Source organism: Marmota flaviventris, chromosome 10 (genome assembly GCF_047511675.1).
Source record: "Marmota flaviventris isolate mMarFla1 chromosome 10, mMarFla1.hap1, whole genome shotgun sequence".
Taxonomy (NCBI): domain Eukaryota; kingdom Metazoa; phylum Chordata; class Mammalia; order Rodentia; family Sciuridae; genus Marmota; species Marmota flaviventris.
Genome location: NC_092507.1, coordinates 49,741,452 through 49,757,763, shown reverse-complemented (window position 1 = coordinate 49,757,763; position 16,312 = coordinate 49,741,452). Strand labels below are relative to the sequence as shown.

Genomic DNA, 16,312 nt, shown 5'->3' with positions numbered 1-16,312 from the left:
ATTTAATTTATATCTTGTAGAAGAAAATAATCACTAAGACCATAAAAATAGATTTTGTAATGGGATTAATCAGCAAAGCATACGCATTTTCAAAGTTAATTGTTCAAAATCTATGAAAAAATTGACACAAATACAAAGATCAGCAATATTCTTGCAGTCAGTAGGGAAACATCTAATTTTATCATAATTTCAATAAACTGAAAGTATATAGTTGCTTTCTTTAAACTCTTGATCTTCTTTAGGCTGTATTTTAAAAATCAAACCAGACTATGCCAAAAGAGTCAAAATAGTAATCAAAATGCAAAGTTGCTGTAATAGATATTACATGACTTATGATATATGGTAACCTATTCTGATCTTTATTCTTGAGTTTGATTTAATCCTCAACCACTATTCCTTCCCTAACTTTTATCTCAGGATGAGGTTGTGGGATGGTATTGAGCTGTATAATACACACATTACTGGGGGCTTTTGTGTGTGTGTGTGTGTGTGTGTGTGTGTGTTTTAGGGGGAGGTACTGGGGATTGAACTCAGGGGCACTCAACCACTGAGCCATCATCCCCAGCCCTATTTTGTATTTTATTTAGAGACAAGGTCTCACTGAGTTGCTTAGTGCCTTGCTTTTGCTGAGGCTGGCTTTAAACTTGCAATCTTCCTGCCTTGGCCTCCTGAGCTGCTGGGATTACAGGCATGCGCCACTGTGCCTGGCTTTTTTTTTTTTTTTAACTTACAGTTCATGATTAGTTTTCTAGGCTGTACATTTTCAGGTGGTCATTAATTGTGTGAAGATACATCTCTGTCTGAGTTCTATGATGCACACCTGTAATCTCAGGGACTAGGGAGTCTGGGGTGGGAGGATCACAAGTTTGAGACCAGCCTCAGCAATGTAGGAGATCCAAAGCAACTTACCGAGATCCTGTCTCAAAATAAAAAAATAAAAGGACTAGGGTGTAGCTCAGTGGTTAAGCACCCTTGGATTCAATAGCCAGTATTAAAAAAAAAAAAAAAAAAAAAGATACATCTCTGATAATTCAGTTTGGTCTGGACTTTTAATTATTCTGAGGTGAATGACTGTGCTTCCTTTGGCATCACTTATATACCTTTGGCAGCATATACTAAAATTGGAATAATTCTAATGACAAAATATGGTATTTGAAGTTTTTCTGGATTTTCCTTGGTGCTGGGGGTTCAGACCCAGGACCTCAAGCATGCTAAAAACAAGCATTCTACCACTGAGCTACAACCTCAGCTTTCAAATACTGTTTTTTTTTTTTTTTTTAAATATCTTAATCAAGCCCCATGTCCTAAGGCTGAGGGTGTAGCTTGGTGATAGAGCAGGCACTTGCACTATGCCTGTAGTCCCAGCTACAGGGAGGTTGAGGCAAGAGGATTGCATGAGCTCAGGAGTTCAAGGCCAGCCTGGGAAACAAGTGAGACTCTGTCTCAAAACAACAACAAAAAAACCCTCTATGTTACCATAATTAGGAGGTGTTTTTTATTTTTATTTATTTTGTATACATGTGGTACTGTTGGGGCAGACAGATGAGGATGGTGGGAATACAAGGTTAAGAGAGTAATTCTATACAATGGACCCACTGTGCTGACCCCCACATGCTTTCTTTTCCAAGAGGAAATTCACAGGCAGCCTTGCCTGGCCTATATGGATAGGCTATGTCACATTCCTCAGGCAAAGGATCTTAAGGTAAAGAAGACTTGTATTATGGGATCTCTCCATTTTCCTTCCTTGTGCCCAACTGTAGAGAATTAAAAATACCCCAGGAAGCAGGGCATCTCCCTACTTCCTTGGTTCATCAAACTCCCTTAGTGCATCCCCTTATTGTGGAGGTGATCCCTGCATCCTGGGGCAATGTATTGTCTAAGGCAGAATGCATACCTCTTAAGGGTGCCTAAAGGGTCCAGGACCTGGTCTAGCCTGACTTTCCAGATCCCCTGTCTCTCCTGTTCTTTAGCATTAGGGAGGAACTTTGCAGAATCCCAGAATAAAGAACAGACAAAACAACCATTTATGTTCACAGCAGCTTGGATTTAAAAGTGACACCCTACCCTCAAACTGATTTGGGTACCTGCTCACATAGCTTACATTTTAGATGGGTATCAGGCAGGTAAAGAGTAGAGAAAGCTGTCATTTAGAGCATAGGAGGTAAAAACTCATACACAGAGCAATTTTTTAAATAATTATTTTAATTGTAGATGGACACAATACCATTATTTTATTTATTTATTTTCATGTGTTTTGAGGATCAAACCCAGTGCCTCACGCGTGCTAGGCAAGCACTCCACCACTGAGCCACAACCCCAGCTCCATAAAGCACTTTTTTGACCATTAATAAAAAAAATTCTCCCTTTTTTGTAACACCAGTCTCTTAAGGTCTGGCGTTAAAATGTTTCCCTCTGGAGACCATTTTTCTGTTCCCTCAATTGGTAATCAGTCCAGGTTTGGATGTGGAAAGTTCTCAGGCATCTCCTGTTTTCTATTGTGATTAGGTCATCCTTTTGAGGCTGAAGTTTCCCTCTGAATGAATGAATAAATGAGACCAGAACATGAGCATCTGCCCTGAGGAAACTGTTTCTTTGGCTAGGGGACATCTCCCCATTCTGTACCTTCTAGAGGCCAGCAGTTCCCACCTCTCCTTCCATAACCCCTGGACTTAACCTTACCAGCATAGTCATAACTTCTCTCCTTCTTCATGGGTGGTCATGAAAAGGGTGCAAGCCTCTGGACTATCTACTCTTACTGGGTGACTTGTTACTCTGGGAGACTGTGAAGCCCTTAAATGACTTCTATAATAAATCCTGCTCTGTCTGTGCTGAGTCTACCATCACTTAATAAACTTTCAGGGTAGAGAGAACTGGGTCTCACTCAGAATAAAGGATACTAACTTTCTGATAACTATTTAACTTAAGGGAGGACATTTGCCTTTAAAATTTGTCTTACATGTTCTCTTTGTCCTTTTGGGTCCTCATACTCACAGGACCAGGATTTCATATCAAGCTTCTCAATCTGAAGTAGGGGGCAAGCCCATTAGTACTCTGGGTGATAATCCCTCCTGTTCCTATCATCCTCATCTGTTTGTCTCCTTATAGTACTAAGGATTAAACCCAAGGCCTCCTGCATTATCCCACTGAGCTATATCCCTATTCCTTTTCATTTTACTTTGACATGGGGTCTTGCTCTTTTGTCCTAACTGGGTTTGAACTGGTGATCCTCCTGCCTAAAACTTTTGACTACCCGGGATTACAGGGATTATAGGCATGTGCCACTGTGCCCATTCAGGTGTTTCTACTGTAACATTTACAAACAGTATTTAAAATTTTTGGTATCAGGGATTGAATTTAGAGACACTTAGCCCAATTTTGTATTTTATTTAGAGACAGGATCTCACTGAGTTGTTTAGCACCTTGCTTTTTTGCTGAGGTTGAAACATTTTTTTAGTTGTCAATGGACCTATATTTTACTTATTTATATGTAACGCTGAGAAGTGAACCCAGTGCCTTACATATCCTAGACAAGTGCTCTACCACTGAGCCCCAATCCCAGCCCTCAAACAGTATTTTGGTTATCATTTTCCTACTACACATAAGTGCTTTTTAGAGTTGCTAGGGGCTAGCTTAGCCACTTTCTACTTGATTTAGTATATAGGAAATGATTAGTAAACATTTTATTTTTTGGGTAGAAATAGAAAGAAAGGGGAAAGAAAAAGTGAAGGAAAGAGAGAAAAAGTGAAGGAAAGAGGAAAAGTTCACTTAAATAGGAAGCTTAAAACTGAACTAGAATAGTAAATTTCAAATTTCTTATCATTTAAACCTGATTTTTTTTAAAACATGGGATTGAACATACTGATGCTTTACCCTGAGCCACATCCACAGCCCTTTATATTTTTTATTTTGAGACAGGGTCTTGCTAGGTTGCTTAGGGGCTCCTTAAATTTGGGGCTGGCTTCAAGCTTGCAATCCTCTTGTTTCAGCCTCCATAGTTGCTGGGATTACAGGCTTGCTCCACTGCACTGGGCTTAAAAAAGCATAAGTTAATTATTCATAAGTTAATTATGCATGAATGTTTTAAATTAAAAGCAGGCCATTAAAGCTAACAAACTTGTTTACTGAGAAAAATGTATTTACAATACTATTACTTGATATTGTTTCATGTCTTCCAGCCCATAATCCAAAACGATACTTCTCATAAATACATTCTACCAGTGTTTTCAAAGTTTAGTCCCTGGGACAGCTATATCAGCATCCCTTGGGAACTCCTTAGAAATGCAAAACCCCGCCCTAGAACTTTTGGATCAGAAACTGTAGGCAGGGTTCATCTTCTGAGGCTAAAGTTGGAGAACCAGTGCACAGTTTTTCTTCCAAACTTGCTGATGTGGATGAAGAAGCACCACTCAAAAGCAAATATTCTTAGATGTTTAGACAAGAAGGATTAAATTTTCACTAAAATAAATTTTTTATTATGAAATTTCCCCAATACAGAATTTTAGAAAAAGAAACTTAGAAGAGATGAAGGGAAAAACCATTCCACTTTCTACTTGATTTAGTCTTAAATGTCTTGTTCTCCTTTTGTTATGGGTCTCTACCCTCTTAAAATTTCCCTTTATTTCCCATTATTAAAAAAGCCTAGCTGTTGGGGTGGCACAAGCCCGTAATCCCAGTGGCTTGGGAGGCTGAGACAGAAGAATCGCAAGTTCAAAGCCAGCCTCAGCAATTTATCCAGGCACTAAACAACTCAGGGAGGCCCCATCTCTAAATTAAAAAAAAAAAAAAAAAAAGGGCTGGGGATGTGGCTCATTGGTGAAGTGCCCCTGAGTTCAATCCCAGGTACCCCCTCCCCCCACAAAACAAAAAAAAAAGAAAACAGAAACAAACCTGTAATAACTCTCTTGTGACACAGAGTCCTTGGCAGGCTTCCACAAATCTTTCTCTAAGGTTACAGGGAGCCCATGATATCTTATAAGTAAGAGCATAGACTCTGAAATCCTGCAAACTTCAACGCCCCCTCCCCCCCCGTCCAACTCAGTAATTAAGTAACTAAGGTAAACGAGCTTTCAGCGTCTTCGAGCTTAGCTCTTTATTGGTAAATCTAAATCTTATTAGGACTCCTGAAGACGCAAACTCGCAGTCTGGGGGCACTGAAGTGCCAGAGCAGGATGAATTCGAAGGAGGAGCTTGCCTAAGACCCCCCCAACTCCCACCCCCGCCTCCGCCCCCGCCCTCGTGAACCTCTCCCTTCATCCCAGGGTTCGGGTCGGAGCGGGAGAAGATGGACTCTGTCCGAAAGAAGAACTCTGGGCTTCACTTTAAAAAACACTCTCTCGGGTGATCCTGCGGAGTCCTAGAATAAGAGAAGGTGACAAGGGATTCTCCAACCTCTGCGCGGTCCCTTTAAGAGCCTCTAGCCCTGACTCCGCCCTCTGCCGCCGGACGCGGGCGGAACCGGAAGTGGGGGAAGAGCCGGTCCCCAACATGGCGGCCGCCTGGCCCTCCGGTCCTGTTTCTCCGGAGGCCGTGGCCGCCCACCTTCTTGGAGTCTTGTGGCTCGTGGCAGCCACCACGGGACCTTGGGGGGCTGTCGCTACCGCTGCCGCCGGGGGCGACGAGACGCTTAAGTGCGAGGACCTCAAAGTGGGGCAATATCCTCTATGGCGAGGTAGATTCCGGGTCGCGGTTCTCAGTACTGGCTAGGTCTACTGAAGGAACGACGACCCGTGACCTCTAAGGACGCCGGGGGACGAGGGGGGATTTGGGGATCGGAGGGGCAGAGGCCAGCCCGTGTGCTTTCCGTAGGATTTAACTAATGGTTGGTGCTTCTTAACCTCATCCATTTCTTTTTGTAACCGGTGTGCTTATTAAACATAGATCCTAAGGTATACCAGGCCCTGTTCTAGGCACTTAGAAATATAAATATTGACAGACTCTACCCTGGAAAAGTTTGCCAACGTCGAGGGAGACAAGTAATTACTAGTGCTTCCTCCAATCAAAGTGTATTATTCTTTTACAATTAATTTTACATATAATACTTCATGTTATCCTGAGATGCTAAACTGCCAGATGAATTCCTGCTCCACTTTGTATCCTTGGGCAAATTATTTGAACATTACATTTTCTCATGTAAAAATGTGAATGACAAGTGTGCCAATTTAAGGGGCTGTTGTGATATTTAATTAGTACAGGTGTGAACAGTGCCTGGTATAGTAGGCAATGTATGTGTTAGCTATTTATTTACAGGCGAGGAAACAGGCCAAATCAGGGTTAAGGGATGAGTTGTGCTTAAAATAGCTACTTTGGAACAGGAAAACTAATAATGGAAGCTAGAAATATAGGTTGACTATCTCTAAACCAAAAAACCAAAATTACTAAGTGCTCCAAAATCCAAAATTTTTTGAGCACCGACGTGGCACTTCAAGCAAGGGATCCTCAACCTGTATAAGAAAGATTCTGTAAGAGGAACTCTTGATATGAAGAAAATTCTAGTGATTTTGTGTGCTTTGAGGAGCGACACTATTACTATTAAAGGTTTTCACAGAATAGCTCTAATTTGTTGAATATCATTATGTTTTGACTTTGAGAATCATGGACCTAATAAGTTGAATTTTATTCTTGGAAGAAATATGGGAGTGATTCTAAAATAATTGGGCAGTATCAAAGTTGAACCCTGGAAAGAATGAGCCTGTAGAACTGTGAGGTGATGACAACTGGATAATCACTTTTATTCCTAGTATGAAGTTTCCAATAGAGATTCAAAAATCTTAAATGGACTCTAGAGACATTTTGTGAATACCACACTCACCCCTATTAGAGTGTCAGTAATAAAACATTTAGGAGATAAAACTTCCAGTTTCTCTTTTGGACATTTTTGGTTCTTATGCTCTTTTCAAAAACTTAAAATCCTGCTAGAGTGTCCATATAGAATACACCCATCTTTCTGCAATCTGATGGACTTTAAATAAGGAAACCTGATTTATCACCTATCATTTATATGGCTGCATTAGCCATTCAAACTTTGAACTTCAGTTTTTGCTTCTGTGATGTGGGGCTAATAGCATCTACCTCACAGGTTTGTGTTAAATGAAATTCAGTGTATGGTAATTCTAGGGCTCTGCAAATTAGTTCAGTACAAATCTTTGGAAACTGATTTGTTAACCTGAAGCCTACTTAATAATAACTTAGTAAAATGTTTATTTTAATTTTTGCTTTGTGTTTATATCCTGATTGATGTTCTTTAATGATGAAATTCTCTGCTAGAGCTTTTTTTTTTTTTTAATTGTGGATGAATTTTTATTTATTTATTTATATGTGGTGCTGAGAATCGAACCCAGTGCCTCACACATGCTAGGCAGGTACTCTGCCACTGAGCCACAACCCCAGCCCTCTCTAGAGCTTTAAATACATACATTTAATTTATATACTTTGCTTATAATAAGTTAACATTCAGGTATTATTTAGGTATTATACTAGAAGAATGTTTATATCTGTGCTTGTTGACTTGGATAAACCAGCAGCTTCTTTTTTACATGTGGTGTTATGTTAGATAGTTCTTATTTCCTTAACTTTTTTTTTTTAACATATATTTGTAAAGATCCCAAAATAAATGATGCTACGCAAGAACCAGTTAACTGTACAAACTACACAGCTCATGGTAAGACTTCAAGAATTATGTCTTTAAAAATAATTTTTAAAACACTATTTCATAGACCGTATGTGACCACTAAATTTAATTAATAAATATATTTTTTTCTTAAGCTATACATTTTATTCAGTTTTCAGAAGAATTTAAATTTGAAGAACTGGCTAGGTGTTGTCAAGATTTAATTAATTGATTAATTATTTATTTTGATGCTGGAGATTGAACACAGGACCTCACATATGCTAAGCATGTGTTCTACCACTAAGCTATACTCCCAGCCCCAATATTTAAATTAAAAAAGAATCTTATTTCCTTAATTATATAAATTGTAAGTTTTGTATTTTCATTATATATTTAAAATTTTTGCATCAGTTTATATAGCTCCCTCATTTTCTTCTTATTTAAGTTTATTTTTAATTGATATATAAAAACATAAAATTTGTATATATTTATGGGGTATCATGTTATGTTTTAATATATGTATACATTGTGTAATATTTAAATCAGGGTAAACATGTATTTCCTTAAGCAATTATAGCCTTTTATTTCTTAAGAGATGTGTGCAAAGATACTTCTTTGGTTAGAGTTTTTAATTACTCAAAAAAAGTGAATTGAGACTGTTGGTTTTGTAAAATATAGTGACAAACTATGTCACCTACATTATATATGTTTCTACATGTACTTAGATATATCCTAACAGTATGCATTAATATTTTCTCAGAGGGGTGTTTTGATAATGGGTCAAAAAAAATTATTAGACTTTCAGTCTAATGATTTTGGGTAGCTTCTATTCTAAATTATGTACAATGCCTGATAAAATATAATAGTTTACTCCCTGTTAAGTCTTTCCTTCTAAAGATTTTTATGTCTTTATATTTTGTCACATTATTAGCCCAATTCTAGTTAGAAGAGATACTTGAAAGTAAGTGGTAGCTGTGGAGCTTGCCTGTAATCTCAGCAACTTGGGAGGCTGAGGCAGGAGAATTACAAGTTTGAGACCAGCTTCAGCAACTTAGCGAGGCACTAAGCAACTTAGCGAGAACCTGTCTCAAAAAATAAAAAGTTCCAGGACGTAGATTAAGTACCCTGGGTTCAATCCAGTACCAAAAAAAATATAAGGTAAGTTGTGTTAAACCTTTATTATTGACTTTTTGCTACTATGCTGAAATAGTGAGATTTTATTATATAAACAGTCATAGGATAATAGATGTATGTATACATATAAATATATGATTTTCATAGTAGATATTGCTTATTATGTATACATTAATTTAAAAGAATATTGTAATTTATCCCTCTTTGGTTAGCCTGTAAGTATGCTGTGATTTGCCTGTTTACAGTTAGAAGTCTTTAATGTTATCGGTTTTAGAATGTAGTATAGAGTTAACATGCATAAAGAAGAGAAAGCTCTCAAATATAGTTATTTATAATCATTCATATGAAAGATGTTGGAAATCTATGCGTACTATTGTGACAAATATGTAACTGGCAGACACTCTCAGAAAAGTTTCTTCTAGCATTTGGGATTTTTTGTATAGAGATTTTAAAGGAAAATATACAACTATAAAGAATAGTTTCTGCCCGAAAAGAGCTCTGCTCTCCAGTTAGGTGTCTATTTTGGATTAAATAAGTTTGAATTCTCTTAAGGATTATTGATAAGTAAAGTTATAACCATATGCAAATCAAGTTGCTAGAAAAAATTCAAGGTATTATGGAATTAGTCATGGTATCAGGAAGTGCTTATAGGATGAAAGGGGAGAGGTGCAGGAAAATAAAAGAAATGCTTTTCAAATAAAATTTGAAGAGAATAAAACGTGTAAAAGTCTGTTTGCCCAACTAAATCTGGAAACATATAAAATGTTCTAGATTTAAAAATAAATGACTTTAAAGATTAATAAAGGACTTTAGCCATGTGCAGTGGAAGGTGCACACATGTAATCCCAGTGACTCAGGAGGCTGAGGCAGGAGGATTGCAAATTAGAGGCCAACCTCAGCAACTCAGTCAGACCCTGTCTCAAAATAAAAAGGGCTGGGGGTGGGGTTCAGTGGTAAACTACCCCTAGGTCAATCCCCAGTAATCTCCCCACCCCATTAATAAAGAACTTTAAATCATTACCATGATTTTAAAAAGAAAACAAAAGTTTTGAGACAAATGTGAATCATGAGGCTTCTTCATATTAATGTGTAATTTATGCATGGTACAAAGGTGTTGAACCAAGAGCTGGGGTAGGTTCTTCCAACCCAGTCTGATGCTTGAGTCTGTGCCAATCCACAAGAGTTTTGTTTTGTTTTTCTTTTCTTTTCCCTAATTGTCCTTTTTCAAACATAAAAGCTAGTGGGGTAGCCATGGTAAATCTGATCTAAATCCTGATCAGAGAGGATGTCAAATCACCCTGGAAGCCTGTTTCCCTGTGGTAGAATGTGAGAGTCCCTTTCCTGCATCATGGCTTGGATAAAGGCATGTTTCTGGTCCTCAGACTTTAGGCCAAGCAGTGCTGCCTTTGCATCCTCTGACTTCTGCTCTGAGGTGCCGTAGTGCCCACAGCTATTGTAGGAATAGAAGTGGTGCTGGGCACTGATCTGTCACAGCATTTACATTGTGATTTTCCATTGGTCTTCTGGAGTTTAATAACTCAGTGTTGTAATTTAGTTGCAATGCAGGGTTTATTTTGCAGCTGGATTTTATTGGCATTTTAACATGTGAGTGAATTTTCAACATATTGTGCACCCCAGTCCAACAGTATCTTTAAAAATGTCAGACTGGATATGATTTCTTTCTTTCTTTTTTTGGGGGGGGCGGGTACTGAGGATTGAACCCAGAAACGCTTAAATACCAGCCATATTCCCAGCCCTTTTTATGTTTTATTTTGAAACGGGGTCTCACTAAGTTGATAGGGCCTTGCTGAATTGCTGAGGCTGGCTTTGAACGTGTGATCCTCCTGTCTCAGCCTTCCAAGCCACTGGAATTACAGATTTGCACCACTACACCCAGCTACTGGATGTGATTTCTATAACAAGTTATACTGTATAATGACCAGCTATAAAGAAATGTGCCAATCTAAAATTCATGTCAAAACAAAAGCTAGAGATAAAGGTGACAAGAGCCAAAACATCTCCATATTTCCAGCATTGAAACACAGTTCTCCTTGAGGAATGCTTAAGTTGGAAAAGCCACTATTTTGCTATTATCATAATAAAGAACAGTTGGGATTAGAATCATCAATAGATGGTGAATGTAGGGGATTTTTTTTTTTTTTTTTTTTAATCTGGACATTGAACTCAGGGGCACTCAATGATTGAGTGAACATCCCATTTTTAAAAAAAATATTTATGTTTTAGTTTCAGGTGGATGCAATATCTTTATTATATTTTTATATGGTGGTGAGGATCAAACCCAGTGCCTCACACATGCTAGGCAAGCATCTACCACTTGAGCCACAATCCCAGCCCTCCCCAGCCCTATGTTGTATTTTATTTAGAGACAAAGTCTCACTGAGTTGCTTAGAACTTCCCCATTGCTGAGGCTGGCTTTGAACTCATGCTCCTTCTGTCTCAGCCTCCCAAGCTTCTGGGATTACAGGTATGCGCCACTATGCCCAGTCTGTAGGGAAAATTTTTGATGAAGAATAGGCTGTTTGCAAGTTTTTTCCCCAGTACTAGGGATTGAATCCAGGTTCTCGTGCATGCTAGGTAAAAGCTCTACCAATGAGCTACATCCCCAGTCCTTTTTAGTTTTAGATGGGGTATCACTAAGTCCAGGCTGCCTTCCAACTTGTAGTCCTCCTACCTCAACCTCCCAAGTAACTAGGATTATAGCAGCTGCATGATCTTAATGAGTCTGCCCACAAAAACATTAACTGTACATTAGAAAAATCTGAATGCTCAACAGTTAATATGCCCAGTGTGTAGAGTTTTCATCCCTTGAAATAAGTAGCTCATACTTCTGACAAAAACTGCTGTAGAATCATTGTAGCAATTTGGTTTTCTCTTCATTCTTATACTTCTTACCACCTTTTCTGAGGTTCTAAGCCTGGATTGTTAGCCATTTTTCTTTCATTTTTTTTTTTTTCTCATATCAATGTAAAGTAGCCAATAGGAATGATTAAATAACTTTAAAAACTAAAATTTTCAAAATATGGCAACTTGAACAATTGATAGTGTCAAGTTGTGCCTGGCAGACACTGTGTTAATTCTCATGTCATGTAGGTTATGTATATAGATTAAATTGCTAAATGCTGAAATAGTACAATACATAGAATAAAGAGTTTTAATTTATGGCAGCCAATGCCTATAATAGTTAAAATAAACTGAATATTCAAACCCAGATTATGTTAAAATGAATTACCAACAAAACTTTAAGAAATATTCTTTATCCTAGAGATGAAGTAAAACAAATAATACTGTGCAATTCTTCCTTTGTCATCTTTGTCAGAGGCAAGAGATTGGACTAGATGGACCTTGTATAACACAGTGGCAGTTTTCATATTTGTGTTGAGACCACTCTATCATTTTATTTATTTTATATATACATATATATTTTTTTCTTTCTTTTTTTGGTAGCTTTTCCTATCTAAATTAAACTCTTCTGTCAGACGTTACATAGGAAGGTAGTTTGTTGAATTTTCTTGTGTGCTTTGCCAATATTAGGGGGAAGTATTACATACCTTTACTGCATAAAAAGAAGTAATATTTTTTTGATTTTTTTTTTCTGCCTTTAGTTTCATGTTTTCCAGCACCCAATATAACTTGTAAGGATTTCAGTGGCAATGAAACACATTTTACTGGAAATGAAGTTGGTTTTCACAAGCCTATATCTTGCCGAAATGTGTAAGTACCATTACTGATACCTAAAATTTTAGATTATTTGCCTATGTAATATATTGATATCATAGAATGAAGAGTTAATTTATGGGGAAATCCTGCAGATGTAATGTTTATGTTTTTGCTTGTCTCAGAGTCTCTGTTTTTTTAAGTATACATATGTTTTTATAAATGTAATTCACCAATGAAGAAAGAGCTAAATTCACTGTGTGGAATAAGACAATAAATGGTCTCATGCCTTGTTGAGTAGGGGCAATAAGTTTATCAAATGAACTATGAAATGAATTATAAAAAAATACTGTTTTCAAAATTTGGGAGATTTCTAGAATACAGATAGGTATTGTATGCCTATTATATCAGAAAAACACAAATGGTTATTACTCATTTTCACATTAAGAGCAGTTTGAACTTGACTAATTCTTTGAATTGGATATGGATATTGAATAATAATGAAACAATTCAAAGTTTTCATTTTGGAATAATAAGACAAATGGATTTAATGTTCTCTGTTTAAAGGACTTTTATGCTTGAGTTTTATATTGATTACAGTAAAACTTACATCCTATTCTTTTATTCTTGCTTTGTACTAAAATCAGAATTTATTTTTACCTTATAACTGTATATGGTTGCATTTTATTTGATGGCATCTGTTTATAATTGTATCAAGAAGTAACCACTGTTTTGCTCTTTCTACAACTTCTTTCAGAATCCTTTGAGCTTAGAATCCTTTTTTCTTTTCTCTTTTGACCCTAGTTCATTGAGTTAGTGAGGTTTTGATTCTGTCCTGCTGTGTAATCCTAAGCCAATCACTTAATCTTCTTGGGTTTCAGAATTTCTCATTAGCAAAGTTAAAATCGTTTAAAGGAATTACTTTCAATGTACTTAAGTATGGTGTAGTCAGTGTTTAAACTACAGATAAATATTTCTGCCTAAAACACTACAAATAACAGTGTATTAAGTGTTAGTCCAAGATATCTAGGTTAAAATACAACTAAGAAAATCATCTGTTGAGTATAGCTACCTACTCAATTTGAACCTTACAAATTCATTACATGTAATAGTAACACTATAAGATGTGTTATGTAGTTTTGAAATGAGTGCTGATTTTTCCTTCAGTGTCTTCAGAGTAGAGTAGGCTCAATGCAGCTGAGCTGCACTAATAATGTTCACAAGACATTGATGTCTGTTATGATAAGGCATATCACCATCAAGAAAACCAGATACTCCAAGTCTACTACCAATTTATTCCCCTCCCATAGTAAAATCTACAAATCTAAAATAAAATTTGCTTGATGAGTATTGAATCTGAACGATGGAAGTTAGTGGTAAGAGTTATAAAACTAAGATGGCCTGATGTATCATTTTTCTTTTTCAGGATATTTAATACATGCATAGCCAAAGGGCAGCTGCTATTCAGCTATGAATAGACTTACTGACAAATTCCTATTTACTGGGAGTCCCTCTTCTGGTTTACATATTTTTTGCTCCTGTTAGCATATTATTTTTCAAATTATATATTACATGAATACTTGATTAAAATTCCATCTTAGTATTGCAGATACAACCATATTATAGTATTCCCCAGAAAATGAAAACTGGTAACCATGTCTGATTGATTAGCAAGCAATTCACCTGTTTATAGTGGCCACTTATATTAGTTGAAACAGGCTAACTGCTGTAATAAATGTCTTTAACATTTCAGTAGTTTAGTACAATAAAAGTTATTTCTCATTCATACCATGATCCAATTTAGGTTGGCTTAGAAGTCTGAGGAAGAGGGTATGAACAGGTCGACAGTTTTCATTTTGCATGAAGCCATTCAGGGGCCCAGCTCTTTTCATTTCTTTCCCCCCTTATTCCTCATATTTTGTCTGTTACTTCTGCTTTCTTAATATTTACCTGTGTGTGTGTGTGTGGTGGGAGGGAGGTTTCTTTTCCTTTTCCTTTTTCTTTTTTGTCATACTGGGGACATACCAGGGACTTGTGCTTGCTAGGCAAGCATTCTCCCATTGAACTACATCCCTGGCCCAGTATTTAACAGTTTTGTTTACTTCTTTGTGCTGCTGCTACTACCTGAGTTTTTGGAAAGCATCCTAACTTATTTTTCTACTTCTAGTGTGGTACCTCATTACAATGTGGATGGGGCACCACTGCCCTGTGCATAAAATTGGATATTATTGTAATATTAAACACATGAGCAGGAGGATCTTTGGGCCATTTACCATCTCCTCCCAACTTTCCAAGAAAATGTTGTAATTGTGAGTGCAGTGCAAAAAGAAAAAAACAAAACCCCACAGGATTATTTATAAGGTTCTGACTTGATCAGATTTGACTTTGGTTCTGGATATCTCTCTCTTTATTCCCCTTTGCAGTAAAATTCCTTAGAAGAGTCGTCTTAATACTTCAGTTTTTCTCTTTCCACTTTTTCTCAGTCTCCTTCTATTCAGTCTTTTGCCTTCATCATATCACCAAAATTGCTCTTGTGAGATCACTGATAATTTCCTTTTAGTTAAGTTTAAGTAGTAAATTCTCAGTTATTATCTCACATGGTATACTAGCCACATTTTTTACTTGACTTCCAGGATACCATTCTCATTCAGTTCTATTTTTTCTTCACCTCCTTAGTCTCTTTTCTGGTTCCTTCTTCTTGGAGTCCCTCAGGCTCAGTTTTCAGATCTCTTCTTTTGTCTGTCTATATTCAGCAATCTTATGGCTCTAAATGCTTCTTATATGTTTGTAACTTTTTAATTTTTATCTCTAGCCTAGACGTCATTCCATAACTCCAAATTTCTAAATCCAGTTGTCTTTTGGGCAACTCCACTTGAATGTCTGATACATACCTCAAACTCACATCTGAAACTGAGATTCTAATTTTCTTTCCAATATTTATCCATCCTCAGCCTTCCCAACTCATTAATGCTAGCTTTATCTGAGTTGTTTAGGATAAAATCGTCAGTGCTATTCTTAATTATTTCTTTTTTCATACCCTAATTTAATACATCAGGAAATCTAATTGGTGGTATTTCAGAATATATTCAGAATCTGATTACTTTTCACTGCTGCTTTTGCTATTACTTTGGATCCAACCATTATTAATTCTCACTTGAATTATTAAAATATCTTTCAAACTCTTTTGAATTTGCCATGTTACTTAATTTGGTCTATATAATGTTAGTAGGTGTGAAACAAACAAAAGTTTATGTGCTTGTGGGCATTAGCTTTCCTTTTGTTCTTTGATATGTCATGAGAAGAAGTTGCCTGAAGTAGCTGCTACAGGATCAGGTTGGGTCCTTGTTAAGTGAAACTGATTTCAACTGAATCTACTGTTTGGATCCAAGCTCAACCAAACTGCAGCCTGAAGCAGAAAATCTCAGTTTAGCTACCCTATGTCTCTTGAACCTCTCTTTAATCTATGAGAATAAAAGCTTGTTACAAGCCACTGAGCTTTGGAGTGGTTTGATATATGACATTACCATGGTATTAGTTGATGAATATTCTCATCCAGTCTGTTTTCAACATAGCAGCCAGAGTGATTATTTTAATAAAAATTTAAATCAGATCATGTTACACCTTTACTTAAAATGCTGTAGTAGCTTCCTAATTTCCACCAGAGTAAAACTCAAAAGAGTATTTGTAAGTGGTGTACAGGGCATGATGGGTTTCCTTTACTCCCCATTATCGCTCTGACCTCATCTTGTAATAGTGTGTGCTTTTCTCATTCTGCTCCTATTATACTGGCCTCAAACCTACAAGGTGTGCTGTCTTTGTACCAGCTGTTTCTTTTGCTTCGGTCACTCTTCTCTCAGAGGCCTAGCATGGCTTAATTCATTTACTTCCCTCAGGTCT

General features: G+C 36.9%; 1 protein-coding gene across 3 annotated transcripts in view; it reads left to right on the top strand.

Moving 5' to 3' along the window:
• The first annotated feature begins 5,460 nt into the window (after window positions 1-5,460).
• The window catches only part of Tm2d1 (TM2 domain containing 1), a 34,126-nt gene continuing 23,274 nt past the window's right edge, over window positions 5,461-16,312 (top strand). For all 3 annotated transcript variants that reach the window (XM_071617896.1, XM_071617898.1, XM_071617897.1), the window contains exons 1-3: window positions 5,461-5,655; window positions 7,588-7,657; window positions 12,364-12,472. In XM_071617896.1, coding sequence (XP_071473997.1) covers window positions 5,485-5,655; window positions 7,588-7,657; window positions 12,364-12,472 — 350 coding nt within the window. In that variant the 5' untranslated portion in view covers window positions 5,461-5,484. The remainder of the gene's footprint in view (window positions 5,656-7,587; window positions 7,658-12,363; window positions 12,473-16,312) is intronic.